Here is a 25779-nt window from a genome sequence, read left to right as displayed (position 1 = left end):
GGATAATTGCAGCCCGGCTCTGCGTGTCCCAGTTTCATGGGTCTGAGGGGAGGAGGGTGCTGGGTCACACAGGGACATTTAGGTTTCTCCTCCGTGGGTAAAAACCCCAAACAAGGCACAGGCCCAGAGGCACCAGGGAAGTTGTCTCAGGATATCCATGCTGCAGCCAGAAACCTGGCTCCTATGGCTGGGATCTGCTATTCCAGAAGGAGATTTGTCCCCAAAATCTGGGCATTGCCCCCCAGCTCCGGATTTCCCCAAGCCTCAGCATTCCTGATGAGGGTTTTAGTCTCGGGCGATACCATGGAATATTTGCTACCTGCTCCTGCCAGGCTGCAGTACACAAGAAGTTAACACCAAATTCCACCCGGCCAAGGGGAGAGGAGCAGCCTCAGCCCTCCTAGAGTCTTAGATAAAACTCCAGATGGAAAGCAGTACCTGTTTCCCTTTGATTGGCAGCCCAGGCTCCCTGGGAGCCCTCAGCATCTCTCGCCTCTAATTTAGCAGCTCACAAAGTTCCAAAGGCAGTGGAGATGCCACTGTCACCTCACCTACACTGACAGCCTGGCATGGCACCTGGGGATATCCCCACACTGATGGCAAGGCCATCCCTCCACTGCAGTTCTGATTCCTCTGTACACCCCCAAAACCCCCCTCCCACCCAGGCACCCACAAGCCTGCACCTTCCTCCCTGGACATCCTCCTCTGCCCTTCTGTAAAGCCTCCAAAATAAACATTTCATTTTGATTTAATGCAACAGTTACCATAGTCAGTAAATACCAAAACAATATTAAAGGAGGATTATTGGCCACATGCACCCCTACCCTGGCCTGCAATGGCCAAGTGTCCATTGCATAGCACTTAAGGGGTGCTGATGGCCTCCTGCTGTGCCACAGGGCCTTCAGCCATCCCTCCCCACCCCTCCCTGCCTTCCCAGCTGTGGCCAAGGCTGGCAGTCCCTTGAGGAATGGGTGGGATTGCTGCAGCTGCCAGGCAGAAATGGGAGACTTCCAAGTGGCAAACTGGTTCTAAGCACTGGCCTGTGGGTGCAGAGCCTGTTCAGAGCAGCTGAGCATTACATGGGGAGGATGGTCTCCAAAATACCTTGGCCAGTGCACCTGGCAAAGGCCGCCAGCCTGGGGAGAGTTGCGAGTTCCTCTGCACAGCTCTGGAGCACATAGGGGCCCTGGGAATGGCCAGGCAGGGCACATGCTCCAGGGCCATGCAGAGGTGGTGCAGGGTTTGGATAGAAATGGCCAGGACATGCTTTTGTGGGAGGGGAAACTAAAGCAGCAGCTGAGCCACCGGGGACATCCCCACAGAGTCCCCACATCACAGCCTGGCTGTGTTCCCTTGGTCCCCGGCACCAATCTGCATGGAAGGTCAGTTTAAAAGGAAAAAAGCATGTTTTGAACAAGCGTTGGCCAGCCTCAGCTGCAAATTCACTTGTCAGGAATACTGGAGTTACTTGGAGCTGGATGGTGTGAACATCTGTGCAAGGCAAATGCTGGGGCAGGGAGGGGTACCAGGAGCTGCTGAGCCCCCCAGCCCCCTCCACTACCTGCAGATGCTCCATGGGATGCCAGACGAGGGTTGGTGCAACCCAACATGTACCCCCACCCACATCCTGCTGCAAGCACACCAAATTACGCAGGAGAGGAGGCTGGAACTCAGGGGATTCACCACAGCGGCTTGCTGGCTGCAAATTCCCTCTGGGTGGATACTGGAGTAACTGGGCTCAACAGCATAGGATTGGTTTTGGAGGGACTCCTCATGCCTACATCTCCTGCCTCCCTACACCTGCCTATCATAGGTTCCCCTGATATTTTGGGGCATTATGGAGCCTTTTCATCACTTTCAGAGCAACCACTGAGCAACACCTCCAATCCAACTCCTGCAGCAGCCTCCAGCTACCAAAACCTGCCTGTTCATGCCCAAAATAACCCTCATGCAGGAGCTATTCATCCACTCAGCCATAAGCAGATCAGTGCTCAGGTGCTGACTATTTGGCCACCCAAGCGTGGGGCAATGGGGTGCTCAGCTGTGCCATACATGGGTGCTCATGTGTGAATTAACCATGTGCCCAGATTAAGAAATCTCATTATTTTGCCCAGTGTACCTTCTCAAAGGCTGGCATGCCCAAATTGCACCCCCACATGTGTTTTGGATGGAGGTATTGACACTGGAGCAGGATCCTGGCTTGGGAGAACCTTCTCCATCCCCCCTCTCCTGCAGATGCAACATGCCCCACAACAAACAGCTGTCAAAGCCTGTCTCCCATTGATGTCACATCAATGCCACAGGAGATAAAAGCTGAGATCCAGTGCTGGGTTTTCAGGGAATATTAATTAGAGGGAAAGCCTCATTAGCACAGCAAGGGTGGCTGCTCACACTGCCTCCCCCTCACCCCTTATGTCCCAGAACCCCCAAAGGGGCACGGTGGGTGTCAGACCTCCCATCGGCCTTGGTGGTCTGAGCAAGAGGGTGCCCTGCACATCCCCCAGTGTAAATGTTAAATGTTAAAGCAGGTGTTTTTATTAAAAAGACGCCAAGGGAAAACCTGCTTCTCCCCCTCCATGACTGCTGGGGCTCCCAGGTGAGCCCAGAGCCCTGGGCAGGAGGAGGTCCCCCTGTGCCAGCTGCAGCCTGACAGCAAACCCAAGTGTTTGTGGGGAAAAGCAGCACATCAGTTATTTGATGTGTTTTTGAAGAGCTTTTTTGACAGCTCTGCAGCTGGAGAGGAGCTGGGGGAATGCAGGATGCTGCCTCCAGCCACCCTGAGCCTCTGCACTGGTGGAGAAAGCCCCCGCCATCTGCCACCAAAGGGAATGCGGGAAGGGATCAGGAAAATAGACACTGAAGTGGCACAGGACCCCTGAGCCTGGAGATCTCACTCCATCATCCTCCTGAGAGCCTGGGCAGGCTGGGCAACACCCACCAGCCTTGTCTCCTGGTGACTGCCCCAGAAAACAACACTGGTAGCAAAACAGCATTTACCATTAAATCGGAGGGTTGGTGACAGGAAGGGGATGACAGGCAAGGACAGGAAGCACCACTGGGAGGGTTTAACCACCAATGAGGACCAGCACCCCTGGGTGCCCCAGCATCAAGCCTGGCCAAGAAGTAGAAAGGGGTCCTGAAGGGGAGCTGCCATAGAACTCAAGCAAAGACACCTCCTGCTCAGACCGTAAAGCCCAGGGGTGGCTCCCAGGACAGGCAGAGTGTGGGAAGCAGAGGACATGGCCGCCACCACCACGCAGTGACAGCAGCAAGGCAAAGGCACCAGGAGGACAGAGGTGCCCCAACAGTTATTCATCACAAAGATCTTCTCATTCTGTTTTGTTTTATTTTACTGAGAGGTGAGGCCAATTCATCCTGACAGAGGTTCACAGCACAGCTCTGCCTGGGTGATAATCACAGAGGCACCAACAAGCAACATGGTATACGAGGAGAGCACCCTGTGTCTGTGCCACAAAGGGCTGGTGGGCACCAAAATGGGCTCAACATTTCGCCCTGTGCCACCTCGGGGACAGCTGCCAGTGTAGCGCCTATGTGGGCTTCCCCACTGGTACTCAGCACCAGCCCTGCTCTCTGAGGATGCTCTCCTGGCAGACACAAACCAACTCACTCTGAGCGCTCCTCAGGACAGGTGTCAAATCAATCCCCACAGCAGAGATGCCAAGTAAAAAACAAACAAATAAAAAAAAAACACCCAGAGGAAAGCAGGCAGCCATTTGCCAAACCAGCAGTTTTCAGCTGGATTGGCAGCAACACTTCAAGCTTTTAAAACCAAGAGAGGACAGAAAACAATCCCCCTCCTCTTCCGTAAGCATAGAAAGCACTCAGGTGGAGTACAGAATTCTGATTTGACTTCAGAGGCATTTCTCCTGGCTAGTTACCCCCAAATTCTGGCACAACCCACTAGAAAGCCAGTGGGCAGTGCTATTTTGTTGTCAGATGACAGCACCCAGCCAGGTCGGGTGTGAGGTGCCATGCTGGGGGAGCACAGGGTGTCAGAGGGATGCTGAAAACCTGGTACTCACCCATGTGGAAGCAGGGAGGACAAGAAGAGAAGGAGAGAAGGAAAGTGAGAACAAAGTTTACATCAGTTGCAATCAGCAGCTTTTTTTCATGCATTATATATTAAGTTAATGTATGTTACAATCTCCTCTGTAATGGAAAAATACCACAGCTGTTGTAGCCAGTAACACTTTTAAGAGCACTTGACTCCCAAGTCATCCAGGTGCATTTGACAGTGTTACCCTGGGTTGCTATAGGAACCCTAATAGTTTTCCCATCTGACTTCTCCATTAACACTGGGATTTATACTTAATTTGTTTTCCTTTTCCTCAGCAAGAAGAGGTGAGAAGCAAGTGTGCATACAGGGGCAGGAGATGCTCCTCCATGGGTGCCTCCTGGCCATACCAAAAACAGCATCCAGGACCACAGTCAGTTGTATTGAGATGCTGCTGGAGCAACAGTGCTGCAGGTGGGGAAGGGCACAGCCCCACTGCACTGCTAGGAACCATCTGGGATGGTGCCCAGGGTGGCTCTATTATAGGGTTCTCAAATGTTCTCACGCCAGTCTGTTCCCCTCTTGGCTTCCCGCAGGCAGCAGGACTGAGGGGCTCATGGGCTGAGCATCCCACGCAGCTCCTGGACAGAGGTGACAGGCAGGGAGCAAGTGAAGTTGCTGCAGATATAGGCAGTGGCCTTCCCATCCTTCCTCTCCAGGGATGCAAGGAAAGGCAGCTGGCGGTAGAGGAACCCAGTGCTGTCTCCATCTGCAACCATCAGCACCTGCCCAGAGAAGGAGCTGTGAGAGAGAGCAGTGCCAGCCAGCTGGTCCTTCCCACCCCACTAACATGCTGAGGGCTGTTAGTGTCACCCTACACACTCTCCCAAAATGGGGAGGGGATGGGGAGCTGAAGGGACCCACTCCAGCCCTCTGACAGAGTCCCACAGCGGTCACATCCCTATAATGCCAGGGCAGGAAGAAGCATGATGGAGATGCAGCAGCTTTGCCTCTCTTAACCACACTTGGCAGCTAGGATGAAGCACAGGGATGAGCACATCTCAGCCTAGCCTAGCCTCCCCTGTCCTTGGGGACACCTGCCCAGCCCAGGAATAGCCCCAGAAACAGCTGCAGCATTGCCCCATCGCACCTGCAGCCCAGTTCCTCCTGCCCCCACAATTCCCAGAAAAACGCAGGCAGCAATGAGCAGTGGGTCAGGGGCTCTCCTGGCTGACACAGCAGCATCAGCCAGAGGTGATGACTGGGCTGCCAGGATAATTAGCTTTTCTGAAAGGGAAAATGTTTGTTAAAGCCTCAGGGCTTGCAGGCTAATCAGGAAAAAGGCCAGGAGCTGGCAGCCAGCCTCATGCCGACACAGATGCAAAGGGTGAGCAAAAGGCCGGCCCTTCCCAAGGCACAGAGGGAACATCCTGCTGCTGGAACACACGGCTCTCCCTTGCCCACCCCAATCCCAGCCCTGCAAGTGTCTGCTGAGCATGGACACACTTGCAACATATCCCTGCTACTCATGCCAACACTACCAAGGTGCTGACACCAAATGCTGCCTCTCACAGCACACACAGCTCCCACCATGGCACTGCTCACCTGGCATGCAGCATCCTCTACACCTGGGTCAGTAGAAGACCCAGCACTGACATCCAGAGACGCCCACACAGCCTCACTCATGCCTGGCGGGGTTGTCCACACCCTTGTGTCCCCAGGAGGGCACCACATCCCTAAGTCCCTGCCCTGGAGAGTGGCTGCTGCAGTCCTGTACTATCCTCCATCACCCTGCATCTGCTTGACCCAGCTCTGGCTCAGCCTGTCTCCCTGCCTGCCTCTTGCTTCCCCCAGTCTCCTCTCGCTTCACCTTTGTCTGGAATTAATTCCAGGAGTGATTAATTACCAATTCACGTCCAATCTGAAATTCATTATTCATTTTTCTCACAAGCTCCCCAAAGTCTTCTCATGGGGCCAGGATGAAGGCAAGAAGCAGGCGAGCGCTCTGCAGCTGAGGAGATAATGGGATCTTTCATAATTACCCTAAAGACCATTAATAGGGCAGGGATCTATAGCAAGAGCTGGGATCCAGCCCCAGAGCACAGATCCAATCCCTTCTGCTTTCAGCACCAGGACATCCACAGGAACAGTCATCAGCATCACCCCTGCTTGCATCCCCACATCCCCTTTGCCTGCAGCAAAGGGCTACTCCAGACCCAGAGTCCATTTAAAATCACAACCTCAATGCAATTTTATCATCAGCATCTTGTTACAGCAAGGATTTCAGGGTGAGGTTTGTAAGGAATTAATTACTGGAAAGACCTAATTAATTGTGTTCCTGCACACAAGCCTGGCCCCCAGCACCCTGCTGACACAAAGTGAGTGGGGGTGCAGGGGACACAGGGATGTCCCCCAACTTCCTGGCAAAGGCAATTCCCAAATCAGCTATGTCCCTGGAGCAGGTGATCCAGGGCTGCTCTGCTTAGGGAAGCTTCCCGAGGCAGAGAAGGAAATCTGAGGAGCAGCTGGAACGGGATGGAGGCAGGTGGGAACAGGAGCACGCCCATGTTGGTGTGACACAGCATGGAAAGAGGGACGGCTGTTGGCAGGCAGCAGGCTGCTCCCAAAGGCAGTGCAACCCTCTGAGAAGTGGGATTCTCCCCCATTCCTCCTGTCACCTCTTCAAGGTGAGGAACCATTGCTACTGCCAGATATCATGCTCTGACCACTCCTGCACACTCATGCTTGGGGAAAGGGAGATATGTGTCCACACGGCTGTGCTCTTTTGGGGGAGAGCTTTTCCCTCCTGCCACAATTCTTTTTCCAGGAAACAAACCCAAACTGGAATAGCTTTGGCTCCATCTCATCATTGCAACATGAGGAACACACAAGGGGCAAACAGAGCTAGACTCCCACCCTGCCTGCTGCCAGCCTCCAGCTGCAGCTTCTCACATGCCCCTCGAAGCATAGTTGCCCTGCAAGCAGCCCTGGCAGGCATGACCACAGCTTCACTCCCCCATGGAAATATTTATCCAGAATACCCAGTCCTCATCTTCATCCCTTCCCCAATGAATGCAAAAGCTTGGGGAAGGAGAAAAATCCTCCCCTGGGGAAGCGGCATCCCCAGACAGCCTGGTTGCCAGCTTTGCAGGAGGGAGCCAGACTGCAGGGAAGAAGAGGATGGGGCCATGCTATTTGCTCTGCTCAAGACCCCAAAACTGCTGGTGCAGGCACAGGGCACCAAGGGGTGAACCAGCTGTGGACAGAGGGTTACTAACAGTGGTGCTGGGCTCCCGTTCCTGCACACTGTGTCACCCAGTGTAATCCTTCAAAGGGACAGAGGATGAGTGTGGGAATAGCAGCCTCACACACAAAATAGGGACCTGAGAGGAACAAGGGCATTGCTGGACGGGTGATGGCAGAGGAAGGACAGAGAGCTGTGTGCCCCACTCGTGCCCCTGGGAATGTGTCCCTCCTCCTCCAATGCTGGCATTAAAAATTGCTGGGCACACAGGCAGAGGGTCAGGGACGACTCCCCCGTGGGCTGAGCTAATGAGAGGACAGAGCAGAGGATCCTGTGCTGATGGCTCAGGCCTCCCCAGTTCATCCTAGCTGGGGTTACGAGGCAAAATGGTGCTTTGGCCTCAGCTTCCCATATACTGAGACTGAAGATGCCAGTCACTGGCACCAGGACCCAATGGCCAGGGATGAATCAATACAAAAACCAAGCCCCCTCACTTGCAGCCCAGTCCTATTTCCCTCAGCTCCACAGCTTTGCTGAGGTCAAAGCCGTCATTCCCAAGGCAGGGACACTGCCCACCGAAGCTGATGGGCACCAACTGCTGCCCTTCCCTGCCAGCTCCAGATGCAGCCAACAACTCCAGTCCCTCTATGGGATGCACTGATACATCTCAAAGCAGGGATGAGGACAAGCAGAGCCAGGTAGGAACCTCAGTACACAGCAACAGCTGCTGAACAGGAGAAAAGCTTTGGGAAAAACCAGCCTCTCCCAGCTGGTGTTACCCAGAACTGGAGTGAGGCACTGCCCCACCACTTCCAAGGATGTGAGGGCGTCTCCAGGCAGCAGGTGACCCAGACACTGACAAGATCTGCACAGGACATGACACATCCACACTGGGAATGACACATTCACACCGGAATGAAAGGTTTCCCCTTGGGAAAACATTGGGCTCAGGTTGACAGCAGTGTAAACAGCCAGCAGCAACAACAACCACTGCTGCAGCCACTTCTGGGCTGGGCTGCCCGTGTTATGTGCAGGGAAAGGGAGGCAGGGCTCAGCCGTGGCCCTACCGGCTGTGCTTAGATATGAAAAGGACAGGATGCTTCCCAGAAGAGAGGCAGAACAGAGGAGGATGGGTGTAACAGCTGCACTGGGAGAAAGGATGAAGCATCGGCAGTGCAGGCAGTAGGGAAGGGCTGGCAGGCAGGGGCACCTCTACCTTGTTTGGGCTGAATACAGAGCGGACGCAGTGCAGCATCTCTTTAGTGTCTTCTCCTTGGGGGTCCCCACAGACAACGACCTGTCCAGGGGGAGGGTGGGTGGCAGGAGGGAGAAAATAGAGCTGTGACTGCACCCATGCCATTGCCAGCCCCACTCCCTACACAAGGTCCTGCAGGGGAGACTGAACTCCAACCCATACCTGTTTGAGGGTGTGATGGAAGACAGCAGTGGCCCGGACCATCTCTGGGAGGGTTATTGGGATCTTCTGCAGCCTTTCTGAGAAGGCAGCCAAGATCTTCCTGGCTTTTTCCACCCAGTCCATATGACCAGAGTAACAAGCTGCTCGGAGCAGGTTTGTGACACTGATAGAGTTAGGGGTGGGCTCTGCTCCATCTTGGTCTGCAAAGGACAACAACAGCCATCAACCCAGTGCCTCATCACCATCTGCCATCAGCCCTGTCCTCCCACACCACAATCCATGGAACACATGGTCAGGTCCCTGAGCTCACCATCCTTGAGACGCAGGAGCAGGGAGGGATCGCCAGCCTCAGTGGAGAAATAAGCAAAGCCTTTAGCGTCCCAGAAGAGCTTGTCTTGCATATGCTGGAGATGAAGGGCCCACTCCAGCCAACCCTGCTCCAGAGAGGCTTCATACAGGTCGAAAAGTGCCTGGATGACAAAGACATAGTCCTCCAGGAAGCCCTGGATGGGCACAGCGCTGCAGTGGCAGAGAGGGAAGGAAAATCAGAATCTCTAAACTGAGCAGGTTGGAAATGTTCTCCAACCCAGCAAAGCCCTGTTTACTGGTCTCTGCTAAAGGAAATGCCACCAAGCAAAGCAATGGCTGTGGCCATCACACGACTCAGCTCCAGGGTTCTGTACAGGAGGAGAAGGCAGGGGAAGACACTTGCCAGCATGAAAGATGACGAATGGGGAAGATTTTGACCTCAATTCCTCCTCACTGGCTGGGGACACTAATCCTTCCTAAATTGCACGGGAGCTCTATACAAAACAGCCTCCCTCCCAGTTCAGTCCTGCCTGGAAGAGAGGACAGGGACTGCTGGGGGTCTGGGCAGCACCTGCAGGTGGCCAGTCAAGTCTGATACTCACCTCTGCTCCACTGAGTTGTCCTTGCCCCGGTAGCAGCTCCGCAGTAGCCTCCCACTGTTGGGGTCAAAAAGGTGTGTCCTCAGGAAGGCAGCTGCCTGTGCAGCCCTGCTCACATATCCCTTCTCGGACAGAGCAGCCCCAGCCTGGGCAAAGCCTGAGATCATCAACCCTACGGAGGCAGAGACAGCAGGACAGGTCGGGGGGCGCACATGGAACTGGTGAAAGGATCAGTCAGTCCTTTGAAGGATGCCCAATGTGAAGCTCACCCTCCCTGATGCCAGCATGTCAGGTCTAAGCTCTTCTGCTCAGTTCCAATCACTAATGAAGTCACTAGCTGTCACCAAAGAGACAGGCAGAGTACTGTAAGGCCAGCAAAAGCTGAACCCTCACTTTTGGGCAGATACAGGGCTCAAGACTATTCCAGTTTGCAGGATAACTCCAGCCCATGCCAGCTCCAGACACAAACACTCTGCTGGGAACAGAGCCTGATGTCCTGCAATTATTCCCTTAGGCAGGACCCCCAGACAGATAGACAGAGTGCTGTGATTCCTCACCCATGCAGCAGTAAGGATGGGCTCTGTGCCCACCAGGGTCCTGGGTCCCCAACTCTGACCCCTTCCCCACAGCCCAGCCAGAAGAGCTGAACCGAGCCAGGGGAAGAGTTTTGCTGCTCTCTACTGGCAGCTGTGGAGGGAAATAAAGCCAGAACAGTAACCTGACACTCCCAAGGCCTGCAGGTGTACAGCTGCTTCCACATAGTCCCTGATCTCAGCCTATCCACTGCCTCTGTGGGAGCTCTCCAGTCCCAGCAGGACCTGTTGCTACCAGGCACATGCCCCCAGAGCGGAGCCACCTCTCACCATTCCATGCCGCCAGCATCTTGGTGTCCAGGTGGGGCCGTGGCCGCTGTGCCCGGGCTGAGGACAGTCTCTGCCGGCATTCCTGCAACAGGGCACTCAGCTGGACCGGCTCCAGCCCAAACCGGGCTGCAGTCAGCTCTGGGGAGCAGCGGGCAATGAGGACGTTCTTCCCCTTCAGCTCCTGATGGGGGTCCTGAAAGGAGAGGGAGATACATTCTAGGAATGCCTTTGGGCTTGGGAGGTGTTGGACTCTTGAGTGTTTTGGGGCTGTTCTGCCATCCCTCCATGCCCATGGATGCAAGTCCCCCACCAGTGCTCCTGGCACCAGTCATGTCTTTGCTCTCCCTCACCTTCATGGGGTCCACATTGCCAGACTCTTCCACTCCGTAGTGGTGCATGAAGACATCTCCCAATGTTGTCCCCTCTGTGGCCCCCTTTACAGGGTCAGGGAGGAGAGCCCGGAGCTCCTCAGCTGCCCACACACAGAAAGCTCCTTCTTGCTTCTCCTTGGATGTGGTGGTTGGGTAGGAATCTGCATCTTCTGCACTATAAAAACCTCCTTCCTGGGAAAAGTGCAACAGAGAGACCCTCCAGCTCCAGGACAGCACTTTCAGCCAGCTTCCCATCACTGCAGCCTGGCTAATGAGCCTCAGCAGTGCTCCAGACTGAGCTCAGCCAGGAGGGAAAAACAGCCCCAAACCACATCCCAGGGCATGGTAAGTCACCCCCTTTGGCTCAGCTCAGGGAAGAGCCTACCTGGTCACTCAGGTCCCGTGAGACATACAGTAGAATGTCTCGGACAACATCAGCAAAGAACTCATCACCAGAGATCTGTGGGAGACCCAGGGTGGACATCAGCGTTACATGGGCAGAGGGGGGGTGGGCAAGAGACACAGCAAGATATGGTGAGAGATTTCAATATGAAGAGTTGGCAAAGGAGCATTCGAAAGTCCAAGGATTTTAAAAGAGGGATGGATTCAGAGTAAGACCTTAACGGAAATCTACTGTCAGTGAATACTGCATATCTACGAAGGGCAGTAGAGAGCAATGCTGAAGTTACACCGAGGTCAGAGGCAGCAGCATTGGTCGCTGACTTGTGAAGACCAGCTCAAAGTCTGTTTCCTCCCCCACTATGCTCAAAGCCCTGGGGCTACACTGTCACAAGTTTGTGCAGCACTTCTGGATAAACAACAGGAGATGAAGGGAAGCATTGGATTGCTCCATGCCCATGGAATGGGGAGTATCTTGGGGAATAAACTATGAAGCTGCTCCCTAAACCAGGCCAGTCCTCGCCCACAAGCCTGCAGGAGTGGGAGCCGCACAGAGGGATGCCAGAGTTGTACCTGGAAGGCTTTGCTGTACATGACTGCCAGCTGCCCCTGGTCGTAGAGCATCTTCTCAAAGTGAGGGACATGCCAGTGCTGGTCGGTGGAGTAGCGGTGAAACCCCTGCAGAGACCACGTAAAGACATCTCTACCCCACATTTCCACCCCACACCTCCTGGGCATGACAGGGGTTTACCCCTGAAGGTTTACTCCTACCTGGCCAATGTGGTCATGGATGCCCCCATGGGCCATCATCTTGAGAGTGTGCAGAGCCATCTGCAGTGCCCGGGCACCTTCTGGAGTTGTTCGATGCAGGGCCCAGTACGTGAACAGAAAATTCAAATTCACTGAAACACAGGGAGACAACAGGAGGCTGTGGGGTGGGCTCTGCCCCCACAGTGCTGTCTGCCTAAGAGCAGGTCTCAGCAGTAGAGACCAGACTGACCTGGGGTGGGAAACTTGGGGGATTTAGAAAAGCCACCATAGTCCTCATCATAGGATCTGGAGAGCTGCTGGAAACAGGTGTCCATCACCTCTTTGGCTGGTGGGGGTGACTCCTGGCCCTGCACACGGATCTCTGATGTGTGTTGCAATGCTTCCAGAATTCTCTGGCTGCTCTCCAAAAGGGCATCTTTGTTCTCCTTCCACTAAGATGAAAGGGGGAAAAAAGACAGTTCTTCTTGCCTTGCACCAGTCCAAACCATTAACTCCAGTTCTTGATCACCCTCCCCAAATCAGCTCAAACCCACTTCTAACCAGCTCAAACCTCTGGCTTGTTCTCTGGGCTACCCTTCCTCACAACTGAATCTCCTAACTCAGTCACCCTTCAAGCCCAGACCCTGTGGCCCCTTTGGTTCAGCCCTGCCTGCTACACCATTCCTGCCCCACACCTGCTCTGCGATCCGGAGCAGCACAGTTCGAAAACCAACACGATGAACTCCATCCTCAGGAGGGAAATACGTCCCCCCAGCAAAGGGCTTGAGGTCTGGGGTCAGCCAGACGCTCATGGGCCAACCACCTCCACCACTGGTGGCCTGAAAAACAAAACACATGCGCACCGAGGTCATGCAAGAGACACCTGCCCTGTGTCCTTCCAGCACATCCAAGAGCCTCACTCAAAGACAAATGCGTGCTTCTGTCCACCCTTGTGACCCATCCAGTCCACCCCACATACTGCTTATGCTTGCCTGAGAAACATGACAACAAACACCCTGAGGGAGCCAGGCAAAGCCTCCTGGGCCCTGCCCATGCCTCCCTCACCTGCACAAAGGTCATGTACACTTTGTCCACATCTGGCCGCTCCTCACGATCCACTTTGATGCATACGAAGTGCTCATTCATGATCTCCCCGATCTCCTTGCTCTTGAAGGACTCCTCCTCCATGACATGGCACCAGTGGCAGGTAGAGTAGCCAACTGCAAACAAGCTCAGGTGGGTGAGAAATAGTCCTTTGCAAGGAGCAGGAACATGAGAACACTCACAGATGGGACCCTTGCTACAGGCAACAGCTGCTGCCTCCCAGCACAAGAGATGGAGGAGAAAAGCCTCCTGAACTCCCCAGCCCTTGCTCCTAAACACTGGCCAAGGACTCTGGTCCTGCATGTAGCCTATTTTGAGAGAGAGAGCTACTCCAGCACGTGGTCCACTCTTGCTTGGTGGTCAACCACACCTACATGGCTACTCACACAGCAGCTTGGGATGCAGCTCAGCTTATCTGATCATCTACTGATCAACATGTGGAGACATGAAACATGCCTTGTTTCTGGTTACCTGACAGGAATATCAGCTTGTTTTCTGTCTTTGCTTTATCAAAGGCTTCCTGACCCCAAGGGTACCTGTGGGGGGAAGACAAGAGCCCCTCAGCCCCATGGGCACAAGGAGAGGAGGAGGAGGAGGAGTGGGGGGAAAGGCTCCCCATTGCTCTTACCAATCCACAGGGTTGTGGGCGTGCTGCAGGAGGTACGGGGACTTTTCATTAATCAGGCGGTTAGTGTGACGAGGGATGCTGGGAGGGCCGGGTGTCCCCACCGTGGCCATGGGTGCGGTCTCCATTAAAAATGTGCACCTGTGACACCAAACAGGCTCAGGGCTTCCCTGCTCACCACAACAAAGCTCAGCCTCTGGACAGAGCCATGACAGACCAGAGCATTAGCACCACCACCCCAGGTCCTGCTGTACCCTAGGACATGGTGCTGCTCCCCACTATTTGCTCCCCACACCAAGGGCATTCTCAGCCCCAGCCCTGGGTAGCTCTGCTGGTGCTCAGTCCACCCCAGGCCCTTACAAGTCCTTCGCACTCACTGGAGGCTCAGAGGAGGTTGTTCTCCAGTTTGGCACACCCCACCCATGGTGGGGTGAAGGCCATTCCCACGGCTACCCCCCCACAAGCACACTTTGGTGGCAGACTCAACAGCTGTAAACACAGGAGCAGCATCTGTGGGACTTGACCTGCGTATCCTCTGAGAGGACATTGCGACAGAGAGGAAAATTCCCTCCCGTGGGGTGGGTGCAGGCAGGAGGGGCTCTTTATGGTGAGGGGAGTGAGGAGTAGGAGGAGACCAGAGAGACCCCCCTGCTGCCGGGCAGATGCAGGGTTTGGGGATGGGGATGCAGGAGATGGAAAAGGGGTGCAGAACGGGGGTACAGAGTATGTAAAGTTGTGCAGGGGCTGCGGTAGTATGAGAAGGAAATAGGGAGGATACAGGGTGATGCAGAGGGATATGGGGAGGATGACGGGGAAGGCAGGAGAAGTGTACGGGTGCGGAAAGGCTACAGGAGGAACTCAGGAAGGTGCACGGTGAATCCTGAGGAGATGCAGGAGGGGAACAGGGCGTTGCAGGAGAGTTTAGGGGACGCGGGCGCTGCAGCGGGGACGCGGAGGGGCACAGGAGGGGTGCGAGGAGGATTCGCGGAGTGGCGGGGACGCGGTGATGGCGCAGCGGGGCTGGCGAGGCACGCAGCCACTGCGCCGACCGCGGGACCCGCGCCCCCCGCCCCTCCGGTACCTGCGGGCGCAGCGCAGCGTCGCCGCCAACATGGCGGTGGCTCCCCCGGCCCCGCCCCGATGCCACCGCCCCGGCCCCGCCCCATGACCGGCCGTGGCTCCAATCACCGGCTCCGCTGCAGCCCCGGCCCCGCCCCTGAGGCGCAGCCCCGCCTCCACGAGACCTCGCCGCTCCCGGTCCCGCTCCCGGTGCCGGTCCCGCCCGGTGACCGGCCCACCCCCGTTACCGCCCCGCGCCGCACACCGTGGGCGCTCAGCGCAGTTAACAGTCGCACGGGCCGCTACACCGGGTCGCTCATCGCAGTTTATTGTCGCACGGGCACCCGCAGCCGCCGCCGTCGCAGCGCCCAAGAATCGCCGCCCCCGCCCCCGGACCGGCGCCCAGCAGCGGGCAGGGGGCTGTGGCGGCGGGACGGAGGCGAGAGGGAGCGACCAAAGGAGGGCCAACCCCGCGGGGTGGGAGGAACCGCGGCTTCCACCCCCGGCCCCGCGCTGCCCTAGATCCCCGCGGTTCGGGGGCCCATCCAGCAACCGGACCCCATGCACCCGCCCGGCCCAGTGAGCAGAGCTCCCCGCACCACAGCCCTTTGTAAGGCCTCCGCCATGGCCCCTCACAGGGGAGGGGGCTTCCCTCCTGCCCGTCAAGCACCGGAGCTCATGCTGGCTGCCCCCCAGCCAGCCCCACCGTGGCCCCCCACACCGGCCCTCGCAGGGGAAGGGGTCCCCTGTCGCTGATCAAGCACGGGGGCTCATGCTGGCTGCCCCCCGTAGTGGGCACGGGGAGGGGGCTGGGTGAGGGCACCCTCCCGTGCAGCTTAGCAAACCCCCAAGTCTTGATGGGAGGAAAGATCGGGGGGACTGTAACAGCTGGGGGAGGGGGTGAAAGTCCACAAGTCCAGAGGGTTCAGAGGAAGGGATTGAGCCCCCCGGGCGCGGACGGCGGGGCCGGGGGGCCGCTCAGCGGCAGTAAAGGCTGTGGCAAGGTGCTGGGGAGTTCGGGGAAGGTGCCAGCCTGCGGAAAGGCACTGGCGGAGGCGGGGAGGGCAGCGGTGGCAGCGGGGACGCTGCTGAGGGGCAGCGGCAGGGATGCGCTGTAGGTCATGGAGTTGGCGGGGTGGCCGGCGGGCAGGCCAGGCACTGGCGAGCTGGTCCGCATCTGGTTCAGCGTCGGCTTAGGCTGCTCGGAGAGGCTGAAGGGGTTAGTGGGGGACGGCGTGCTCAGACCTGGCAAGGAGAAGATGGGACACGTCAGAACAGCAAGGCCACCCCGAGCCCTTGTCCTCCTCTTTCTCCCCCGCCCACCACCTGCCCAGCCCAGGGACGCCCCTGGTCAGCAGCCCTGCAAGCACCTACCCGAGAGAAAGGGGTTTCGAGTCTTGGAGGCCGGAGTAGGTGCGACCAGGGAGTCCAGGTTGACCAGGGAGGAGGCGGCGGGGCCAAGGAAGGCCTCGGGGGTTTTACAGTCCTTCCGTTCCTTGCCAGATTCAGGCAGAGAGTCAGCCAGGTTGGCAAGGTCAAAGCTCTTTGCCCCGTCCTGCTTGGTGCTGGGGAACAGGTCGCCAAAGGGGTCGGGCTCTGGGATGGAAGGAGGGGAGATGAGATACATGAGCCTGCTGGGAGACACCAAGGGTCACAGCATCCTCCGTTGTCACCGCACAGGGCGGCTGACAACACAGCCCACCCCAGGTCACAGCATGACACAGTGGGGCTGAGCCTGCGGTATGGCCTGCCCAAGTATCCCCCAAGCCACCATGGGAGACAGCAGACATGGGTACATGAAGAGACTCGGGCTGCTCCCTCAGCTGTGCAGCAGACTGAGGCCACAGCACATGCCCATGGAAACAAGCTTTGGCCACGCCAGCCAGCAGCTACACACACCCTGGCCAGCCACAGAATTGCCTCCCTGCCACAGGCAGGGACAGGTCACCGTCCCCACCTGCCCACTCCCAGCTCTTACCCACAGGGCTGCTGGACTTGGCAGAGGAGGGCGGCTGCGAGGGCTCCTGCTCCGGCGGCTCGGGCGGCTTTGCAAACGGATCAAATGCGTTCCCCCCTGGAGCTGGGGGGGAAGAGGGGACACTCAAGGAGGGGAGCAAGCAGGGAGGTGGGAGGCAGGAGATGGAAGGGCAGGAGAGAGGCAGGGGTGGCTGCCTGTAAGGAGACAAAGAGGGGGTGCAGTGCAGGACGTGGGGTTGGAGGTCAGGAATGTGCACTGGGGAAGGCTTAGATGAGCTAGATCATGGGATCATTGCAGACCAAGACACCCCTACTGCTCGCAGCCATCACCCCACATCAAGCAGGTCCCTTTCCCAGCCGCAGCAGGGAGAGGTGGAGGGGACAGGTCTGCAGGAGTGCTTTAGCAACCACTGTCCCCCAGATCAGGTTCTGCAACCCTCACCAGGGACCAAAACTGGGGGCAACACATGCAGGACCTGCACAGGGCTGGAGGAAACACCAAAGAGGAACTGGGAGTGACACTGAGCTTTGAAACACAGGCTGCTCCTACACCGTTTCCCCATCTGCAACGTGGCAACTGCGACCAGCAACAGTCCTGTCTGGTTCTGGCAGGGTGTACAGGGGTCATTTGGGTTGAGCAAATAGGTATCACTACTGGAACACAGCATCACCCCGCTGCTGTAGAGGTGTGGGGCTGACATCCGCTCCCATGGGATGGTTCTATTAACTGCCATGTAAATTAAAGCAGCCTATTCTGTACAAAGCCTAAAAGTTCCTTGAAGTCTTCAGGATGCTGAGGGGAGAGCAGAGGTCCTGCTGAGGGTCATGAGGCTGGGGAGCTGGTTGAAGGAGGAAGGGGGAAGAACCCAAGATGCCCACTTGCAGGAGGGTAGTGATGGTCAAGGCTGTCCTCAATCCTCAGCAAAGCCAAAAGGTCCATTGAGCCTCTTACCAGGGGTCGGAGGCTGCTCGGGCACAGCAGCCCAAGGGTCAGGAGCTGGTGTAGAACCGGAGCCCTGGGGGGCTGGGGGGGATGCTGTTCCCCAGGGGTCTGCAGGAGGGAAGCCAGAAGATATGGGTGCCTTCCCCCAGGGGTCAGAGGCTGCAGTGGTGCTGGGGGGAAAGTCCCAGGGCCCAGCAGAGGTTTGCTGGGATGAGGTGCTCGCCTGGGAGAGGGGCTCCCCACCAGGGTCTGGGACTGGCACCCAGGGATCTGCTGCACCGGTCCAGGCAGAGGCCACCAATTCCACTTTGGGTTTCATATCTGGAAAAAAAAGGGAAACTGTGGGAGAGGGAAACAATGCAAAGTACAGAGGAATGCTGAGTTGTGGGGATGTGGCCAGGGGTCCACAGCTTCCAGCAGTACCACCTGGGAGTATAATGGAGTAGGCAGCAGAGGGAGAAGGCGGCAGAGGTCCTCATCGTTGAGCTCCTGGGGACTGGGGAGGAACAGAGGCAAGGGACAACCTTCTGCCACTGTCCCAAATTTTGGCAGCCTGCAAGTTGTTCTCACCTGGCATATCCCATGGGTCAGCAGATGTGTGGCTGGAGGGGGCTGGCGCCGGCCCGAATATATCTGCCAGCTCCAGAATAGAGGACTGCAGACAGAAAGGGAATAAAGAGGTAAGAGGAGCCTGGCAGACCTGCAGGATCACCCCTGTGTGGCCACCCAGCCTGCAGTGCTGTACCTGGCTTTTCTTCATCTTATCTTCTTGCTCTTCATCCCTGTCTGGGGCAGTCTCCTCCACAGGTCTCTGCTGCAGGGAGTTCTCCCCTTGCCAAGTCCTCACTTCCTGTGGGGACAAGGGATGGGGCCTGTGAGCTCAGCAACCCTGCAGCCAGGACCTTCTCCAGGAGACACACCCAGCACAGGAGCTGCCACCCAAAAGTCCCAGCATCTGAGCAGACAGCTCCTCCAGGGCTGAGCCCCCTGGGAGAGCACTCAGCAGACAGCCTGGAGCAGCGAAAGCAAAGCAGGCACCAGAGCAAGGTGATGTTTCAGGCTCTGGTGCCACAAAGAGAAGACCAAGTGCAAGGAGAGCAGAGTGCCAGGACTGCAGGACACAGGTACCTTCTCATGCTCCTCTTTGCTCAGCGCGAGCGCGAGCTGCAATTGCCTTTCTTCATCTGTACTGGAAAGTGGAGGAAGTGGCTTCTGGCAACAGAGGAAATTGGGTGATGACATTTCAGCTTGCCCTCAGCTTGCAGGACTGCTTGGAGGTTGTCCTTCTCCTTGCTACCACCATTCCTGCAGCCCCTTGCCTGTCTGCACAGCCCATCCAGAGCTGGCCTTGCCTGCAGACCCCCAGCCCAGTGTCCTTGTGCTCTCTAACCAGCTCCTGCTCAGGTTCCCTGCAGTCCCTGCCCACCCAGCTCCTTCCCCAGTCCCATCACCAGCTGCTGGATTAAGGCTGGGATGACCTTAAATTAGGCATTCAGCATCTCCCCTGGGAGGTTTCTGGGGTCTCTGATGCAGCCAGTGACAGAGAGGAGATGAGTTAGGCATCCCCTTGCCCTGGCAGCCTCCTGGGGAAGAGGGTTTGTGACACTGACCGCCCTCAGTTTTGGATTCCTGCCAGCCCCACAGCTAGACTGAGTAGACTTTGGGGAGAGATTGTCCCTGTACCAACATGGTAGTCCTGATCACTGCCCCACGACTTTTCCAGCAGTGTGGGGACTCACAGGGGCTGGGAATGGGTACCCTGGTGGGGGGGGTGTGTGGGTCAACACCCATACATGTGTGCACATACATGTGCAGCCCAGATGGATTTCAACAAACAGGCAACACTTTCCAGAGAGTGTTTCTACAGTGCTCGTTGGAGCAGTGTGAGAAGGCTATAAATACTCCCAGGACAAAAATAGGGATATACACCCTGCTCTGCCTCCAAAAGAGCCTCCATCAGGCAGGAAAGACTGGCAGCAACAAGCACCATCTCCAGAGCACATACCCTGCCCTGGCAGGACTGAGCTCATGGTGCTGGGTGCCAGCTCCAGGGGATGCCCACCGGTCCAGCCATGCAGCTCCTTGGTTCCCGTGTCCCTCTGACTTTGTGAACCGGCTGTACCCACAGGCTTGTGCATGCCACGCCAGCTGGTTGCCAGTGAGCAAATAATCCATCCTTAGTGGAAAAGGGGCCAGCAGATAGGAGAGGGGACAGCCTGAGGTGACTTCACACAGGGTACAACAGCTCGCTTGATTCCTCCTGGGGCTGTTTCCTGGTGCCCCTTCTAGCCCAGTTTGAAAGGACCAGACAGTGGGAGGGAGTACCTGCAGGTAGTGAGCCCCCAGCCCCGGGGATGCTGCTGGCCCTGCATCCACACAAGCTGCTGGGCAAGGCTTTGCCTCCTAAAACCTCTGGGGGTAGGCAAGAGAAATGGGGGTGCTTAGACCAAAAGTCCCCGGCAGAAGAGGGCAGCTATGTTGGGGGTTGGGGTAAGCCCAGAAGACACCCCTAAGTTAACCCTGGGGTTTGGGAAGCTGGACAGAGCCAAGCCTGGTGCTGTCCTCTCTGAGAACAGGGAGCAGGGGCAGCCCATGCCTCCAGCTGCCCGCTGACAATTTTGGATGCCAGACACAATGCGAGCAGCCTGGTGCAGTTGCATGTACATGCACCAACCTCAGGCAGCCCCTAAAACCCTGACTCTTCCCAGGGAACTGACCCACTGTGTCCACAGATAAGCCAAGGTACAGGGAGATGCCTCACACCCCAGGACAGGCAGGGCCACTCTACCTTCTCTGCCTCTTCCCGACTCATGGCCAGTGCCAGCTGCAGCTGCAGCTCCTCCTCTCCTGTCGTCTGGGGCCGTGCTTGCTCCAGGTCAGAGGCAAACCGTGGGGATGAGGATGATGCTGGGAGATAAAACAGGAAAAGGGGAAGGAGTGGCATCAGGACTGAGATATTTTGGGGAGCACATCAGCACTTTCCAGGCCTCTGTCCCAATGCCCAGCCTCCCCAGGAGATGTAGCCACACTTTAGAGCTCCCTACCTTGAACAAGCCATGAGACACCACCAGCTGCCACTGCTGCTGGGGTCCACCACTGGCCCAGCCAAATCTCTGCCCTGTGGTGCAGGATGGGCTTCACCACCACCATCTCAAAAGATGCAGAAGAATGATGGGCACCAAGCAGGTGCAAACCAAATGCAACACCTGCCTCCCCTGAGTGAGCCCGAGTGAGCCACCAGTAACACTCACAGTTGAATGAGGAGGGTGAGCCCCGTGCCCGGCTGTAGTCTTCACCATAGGGTGATGCCCGGCGGCCATAGGTGACCTGGTGGCTGCCACTGCCCATGCCCTCCAGGGCCATGCGCTCCTTGGTCTGCAGCGCATGCGCTCGCTCCTGCTTCAGCCGCTCCTCATCCTTCAGCAGCGCCATCACCTGCTTCACCTTCTCCCGGATGTTGATGCCCTGGTCCTTGCCGTCACGGTCCACATACTGGAAGTCCTTCAGTGTCTGGATGGTGTAGAGGTTCTCCCGGCACTGGTGGGTCACCTTCTCGGAGCCGGTTTTGATGAGGTAGTCCAGGAGGGTGAGGGCTTTGTAGACGTGACGCCAGTTCTTGCCGCTGTCGTTCAGCCGCCGCCAGATCATGCCCATGACCTCAGCGAAAGCCACTGTGTTGAAGGTGAGGTCGGCGATCTCTGACATCAGGGAGCTGGGAGGTCCCCAGGGATCATTGGAGGTGGCCTCCCGCACCTTGATCTCTGCCTCTGAGTAGTTGTGCACAATGTTCTTCACCTGCCGGCGCAGTGCCGAGGTCGTCATGGCTGTGTCGTGCTGGAGACCTGCTGGTGGCAGGCAGGAATGGTGGAGAAGGGATGAGTGAGCACGGCCACAGCCTCACCAGCACCTGCAGCAGGGAACGACACAGAGATCTCAGCGTCACCCCAACCACGAAGACCCACCCCCAGAACCCTCGGTTGGCACCAGGGACTCTTCTCAAGGTGGATGTGGCCATCATAGGGGCATCAGGTGCACACTGCCAGGCTGCCACGGCTCACCAACTCAGACACACAGGATGCTCAAGGAGAAAAGAAATCTCATGGCAAGAAATCTCCCAGCATTGCAGAGCCATCACAAGTTTTGACTCTGGATTCAGCAATATTTGGAGATTCTATCCTGCACTTCTGCTTCTAAAAGTAACCATCTGAAAATGGCAGCTCCCTCCTCCAGATCCTTTCTGTCTGTCTCAGCTCCACTGTCCTGGCAAAGCTGATTTCAGACCCTCCCAGCCCTTGTGCAGCCAGGAGTTCCCCTGTATCCCCCTAGATGCACTACCTGCAGCTGCAGACGGCCTTGCTTGTCCCGGCTGTCAGCCCAAGGCTCTCAGTGCTGTTAAGGCTGCATCGTGCAAACCCAAAACCTCGTCGTGAGTCAGAGCCTATTGCGACTCACTAGTGCTGGCAGCTACTCAGGCAGGTTTTCCCAGCAAATTTGGTAATTTTGCTCCCATGAGAGGCTGGCAAATTCAGGGTGCTAACAGCCAGTGCCAGGTCAGCCAGCAGGATGGATAATGCAATGCCTCTCTCACCAAAACCCCAAGCTTTCTGAGCCTCCTCTGGGCCTAGATGCAGGGGCTGCAGGGGTTGGCATGGCTGGGAGCTGCCCTGGTACCTCCTCACAGGCAATGCCTGTCCCTGGGGTGCACTGCACCGACACAGACGCAGTGACATGGGGCAGCCTGAACCTGTCTTCACATGAGCCCATCACAACCCCGTGCCCTGCTCCATGCTGGTCCTAAATCCTGACCTTCTCCCTGCGTGAGAAAATACTGTTCACCCTCGTTCTGTCAGAGGGTCAAGCCGAAGGAGAGGCTGAGACTGCCTGGAGCTGCCTTGTCCTGGGCAGGCCTGCACCAAAGGACTGGGGAGCTGAGCTGCTCCCAGAACTGCCACTGCAGCTGTAACAAAACTCACTGGCAATTTTTCCTCCATCCAAGATAACACGTGTGAGCAGAGGAATATCTCCCCCACACAGCAGTCTGCAGACAGAGGTTTATCAGTGTCCATCCCATCACCCATCTCGGGCGCCAGTACCTCCCTGGACTGCAGCTGCCACACCACATCCAGCCCTCTCCCAGCTCAGGATACCACTCCACCCCACCAGAGCTGTGCCAAGGCCATGTTGATGTGCCCACAAGCCATGCATGGTGCCCACCACACTCCCAACACAACCCGTGCGACCAGTCCAGCATCTCCTGCACCTGTGGGCCAGCAGCCAGGTGCCCCACAGCTCTGCCAGAAACATCTCCCGTGAGTCAGAGAGGAGCCTGGCACTGCCACGCTCGCGGGCGGATGAAGTTTCTCTCAAGACGCTTCCCTGCACCGACTCTGTTTCGCAATGCAGCCGTCAGCATGGCCTTTGGATCCTGCCGGGAGAGCCCATGGTGCAGACGGCCAGGCCACTGCCCGCCTGGCACCAAAACACCTCCGGGACAAGGGCAGCAAGGCAGCAAAGTCCTCCAGGACTTGGCTCCATGCTCTGCTTTCTACCAACACCCAGGTGGAGATAAAGTCACGTTTTCCAAAGGTGACACCAGCCTGGAAAGCACCAGCAAACACACTGGCAGTCCGAGGAGGAGGCAGGATGGTTCCTTCTGCCTCCAACAGGTTTCCTAGCTGATCAAACCCCAGGTGCAGTGACTGGCTCCCGGCATTGCTCATCCTGGCCAGAAACCTGACCCCAGCTGGACTTTGCCCACCGTGAGATGGCCTGGGAAGTCTGAATGGAAAGAGGTGGGAAGCATGGGCTTGGGTAGGGATGAGAGGAATGTACGCAGGGCTGGAACTGCCAGTGGGGTTAAGAGCTGCGGGTTTATCAAATACAGTATCACCCCCCTCCCCCTGGAATATAAAGGGAGTGAAACAGAAGCCGTGTGGGAGATAAGGCGGCAGCACCCAGCAGCTCATATGGAATTACTGCAGTGACCTTGACCAGGAGGTGGCCAGGTGGGAGAAGGACACGTCTGCGGGGCTTAGGTCCCCATCGCCTGCAGGCTGGCGCTGGGGGCTGCGGGGGCGACGGGGAGGGGCGAGGAGGAACGGCCTGGAGGGGGAGCGGGAGGGGTGAGGTGGCTGTAGGGGGCTGTAGGGGGGGGGGGGGCAAAAGGTTCCGGCGAGGGGAGGGGAACGGGCAGGGGGATTATGGCTCCATCCTTAATCAGGTGCAGGTCTGAGAGAAGCAGTGACCGCCATGGGGGGAGCAGCAGCGAACGGCCCCCGCAGCGCTCTCCGCCGCGCCGCCGGCTCCCGCACCCGCCCGGCTCCCGCTCCCGCAGCCGCCGCGGTGGCCCCAGCCCGGCCCGAGAGGCGTCACGGCACCGAGCTGCTCGCCGGGGCCCGCCATCCCCCGGCAGCCCTCGATGCTCCGGCGTCTGGAACCTTCCTCCTCTCTCCCTCCCCCCCACCGCAGCCCGGTGCCAAGGGAATGCAGCCCCGGTTACCTGCGCGGTGCCGTCGCCGGTGCCGCCGCCGGTGACCGCGGGCTGGAGGCGGCCGCAGCCGCCCGCTCCTGGTGCGCGCCGCCGAGTTGCCGGGCTGGCTGGGCAGGTCCCGGCGGCAGGTCCCGGCTTAACCCCTTCGGGGCTGCCCGGGCGCCGGCAGAGGCGCTCAGGCCCCCCCCCGTGCGGTGCGGTGCGGCGCAGCGCGGTGCGGTACCGGCCGCGGGGGATGCGGCGCCGAGCCCCTGCCCCGCCGCATGCGGGAGGCGGGGATGCTGTAAATGCTCAGTCACTGCCCCTTCTCTGGCAGCCAGCCAGGCGCTGCTCGCTGCTGCCTGCGCGCCTGTATTCCTTTATTTATTTTTTTTCCCCTTCTTCCCCCCCACCCGCTCCCCCATTATTTTTAGACAGAAGTCCACGTCCCCGGGCTCGGAAGAAGCTCCGAGGCAAATCGACCTCCCCACCCACAACGCTGCTCCCTCTCTGCTACCCAAGGCCGCACTCGCAATTTGGGTTCTTTAATTTTTTTTTTTTTTTTTTTTTTAAATCTAAATTTGGAGCGGGTTCTTCCCCTGCTCTGAACAGCTCCCGCAGCCTGGCTGGGGGGAGAGAGGGAGGCATCAGATGACATGACAAAATAAGTCATGTCTCTCGATCATTTCAATGCCACCCCCTCTCTCCCGGCCTCTGCCTTCCATTTTAATCACTGACAGCCCTTCAACTATTATGGGTACATATAATCTTTTTAATATCACTGACATTTTTCATGATGTAAAGCATCTCAGGGGGGCTGAGACATTCTCCGGTGGGAGGGGGGGTCATGCCTTCCTGCCGCTGCTCCCGCCAGCCACACAAAGTGCAAAGCTGAGATCCATCTTGCCCCAGGATCCTGCCTTGGGTCTCGGTGGAGGCCTTGTGCTTCTGGGGGCTTTGCAGATCTCATCAGCCTGAGATGCCCGACAGGCTCTGGCCGTGCAGGCTGAATAGGCATCTAGTCCCACTCCCAGATGCAGTGTGGGAAAAGTGCATATCCAGCATCCAAACCCTCTGCATGTCAGCCCGGAAAACATCCCAGCCCGGAAAGTGACAGGCATTCCTCATGACAGGCATTCTTCATGGCAGCCCAAGCTCCAAGCTTTCCTCTTCCTCCATTCCCAATGCTTACGCTTCACTGTGTCAGATTGTGAGGCAGACAACTTGCCTTTCTTCAGGCAGTGATTTTTTAATAAGCAAAGTGAACCTCTCCAAGGGGAAAAACCCCAGGAGGTATTTTTGGAGCTGTACAAATGTGGGGTTTCTTTGCTGGGGGGGGCAGGGACAAACCCCCACATTTTAGCTATAGGACCCGGGAAAGCACTGCTTGCCCTCAGCAGAGCTTGACTGCTCGCCCAGACCCCCTCTGCCATTGAGAAACCTCTGGAAATGCTCTGTAACCTTCTGCTTGCAACGTTTTCCTGCAATTCCCCCTCTTCCCATCCTCTCTTGGTGGTGATGGTGTCTTCAGGCCCCACTCACGTGGGGGGTGGGGTTTGGAATGCAGCTCCCAAGGCCAGGAAGGTCACTCACCTTGGTTGTTTAGCAAACACAACACAAATTATTAACACTAAT

The 25779-nt window shown here is 57.2% G+C and overlaps 2 protein-coding genes across 12 annotated transcripts; both read right to left on the bottom strand.

Annotated features, from left to right (window-relative positions):
• Nucleotides 1–3326: 3326 nt before the first annotated feature.
• On the bottom strand, nucleotides 3327–14832 carry SPATA20 (spermatogenesis associated 20). 10 transcript variants are annotated; one of them, XM_040081689.2, is made up of 16 exons: nucleotides 14778–14832; nucleotides 13700–13837; nucleotides 13543–13607; nucleotides 13033–13187; nucleotides 12663–12806; nucleotides 12218–12419; nucleotides 11989–12119; nucleotides 11791–11895; nucleotides 11204–11278; nucleotides 10798–11010; nucleotides 10448–10640; nucleotides 9588–9756; nucleotides 8987–9195; nucleotides 8677–8876; nucleotides 8476–8556; nucleotides 3327–4800 (listed from the first exon to the last, which is right to left on the bottom strand). In XM_040081689.2, the coding sequence occupies exons 1-16, from the start codon at nucleotides 14807–14809 to the stop codon at nucleotides 4630–4632; spliced, it is 2283 nt and encodes a 760-aa protein (XP_039937623.1). In that variant the 5' UTR covers nucleotides 14810–14832; the 3' UTR covers nucleotides 3327–4629. The 10 variants fall into 10 exon arrangements, 8 of the variants coding, with proteins under 8 accessions (XP_039937623.1, XP_039937621.1, XP_039937625.1 ...); XM_040081687.2 differs by lacking the exon at nucleotides 14778–14832 and adding an exon at nucleotides 14074–14684; XM_040081691.2 differs by lacking the exon at nucleotides 14778–14832 and adding an exon at nucleotides 14221–14683.
• Nucleotides 14833–15146: 314 nt separating this feature from the next.
• Nucleotides 15147–24281, bottom strand: EPN3 (epsin 3). Of its 2 annotated transcripts, XM_040081966.1 has the most exons (10): nucleotides 24175–24281; nucleotides 20927–21582; nucleotides 20464–20582; nucleotides 18804–18887; nucleotides 18421–18525; nucleotides 18246–18330; nucleotides 17685–17996; nucleotides 16734–16835; nucleotides 16130–16351; nucleotides 15147–16000 (listed from the first exon to the last, which is right to left on the bottom strand). In XM_040081966.1, exons 2-10 carry the CDS (start codon nucleotides 21495–21497, stop codon nucleotides 15681–15683), a joined length of 1920 nt encoding a protein of 639 aa, XP_039937900.1. In that variant the 5' UTR covers nucleotides 21498–21582; nucleotides 24175–24281; the 3' UTR covers nucleotides 15147–15680. The 2 variants fall into 2 exon arrangements, with proteins under 2 accessions (XP_039937900.1, XP_039937901.1); XM_040081967.1 differs by lacking the exon at nucleotides 18804–18887 and having other exon boundaries at nucleotides 15148–16000.
• Nucleotides 24282–25779: the final 1498 nt, after the last annotated feature.

This window comes from Hirundo rustica, chromosome 18, assembly GCF_015227805.2.
Source record: "Hirundo rustica isolate bHirRus1 chromosome 18, bHirRus1.pri.v3, whole genome shotgun sequence".
NCBI classification, from domain to species: Eukaryota; Metazoa; Chordata; class Aves; order Passeriformes; family Hirundinidae; genus Hirundo; species Hirundo rustica.
This window is presented reverse-complemented; position numbering and strand designations above follow the sequence as displayed.

What these genes read in the sequence shown, in the direction of transcription:
- SPATA20 (XM_040081687.2), bottom strand. Translation starts at nt 14,243, where the DNA reads ATGTCCTCTCAGAGGATACGCAGGTCAAGTCCCACAGATGCTGCTCCT. An exon ending in CAAGCTGATATTCCTGTCAG is followed by an intron (nt 13,188 to 13,542) that starts GTAACCAGAAAC and finishes GCTTGTTTGCAG; the next exon opens with TTGGCTACTCTACCTGCCAC. An exon ending in TGTACATGACCTTTGTGCAG is followed by an intron (nt 12,807 to 13,032) that starts GTGAGGGAGGCA and finishes TTTGTTTTTCAG; the next exon opens with GCCACCAGTGGTGGAGGTGG.
- EPN3 (XM_040081966.1), bottom strand. Translation starts at nt 21,497, where the DNA reads ATGACGACCTCGGCACTGCGCCGGCAGGTGAAGAACATTGTGCACAAC. An exon ending in CGAGCAGCCTCCGACCCCTG is followed by an intron (nt 16,836 to 17,684) that starts GTAAGAGGCTCA and finishes CTTCCCCCCCAG; the next exon opens with CTCCAGGGGGGAACGCATTT. An exon ending in TCGAAACCCCTTTCTCTCGG is followed by an intron (nt 16,001 to 16,129) that starts GTAGGTGCTTGC and finishes TCTCCTTGCCAG; the next exon opens with GTCTGAGCACGCCGTCCCCC.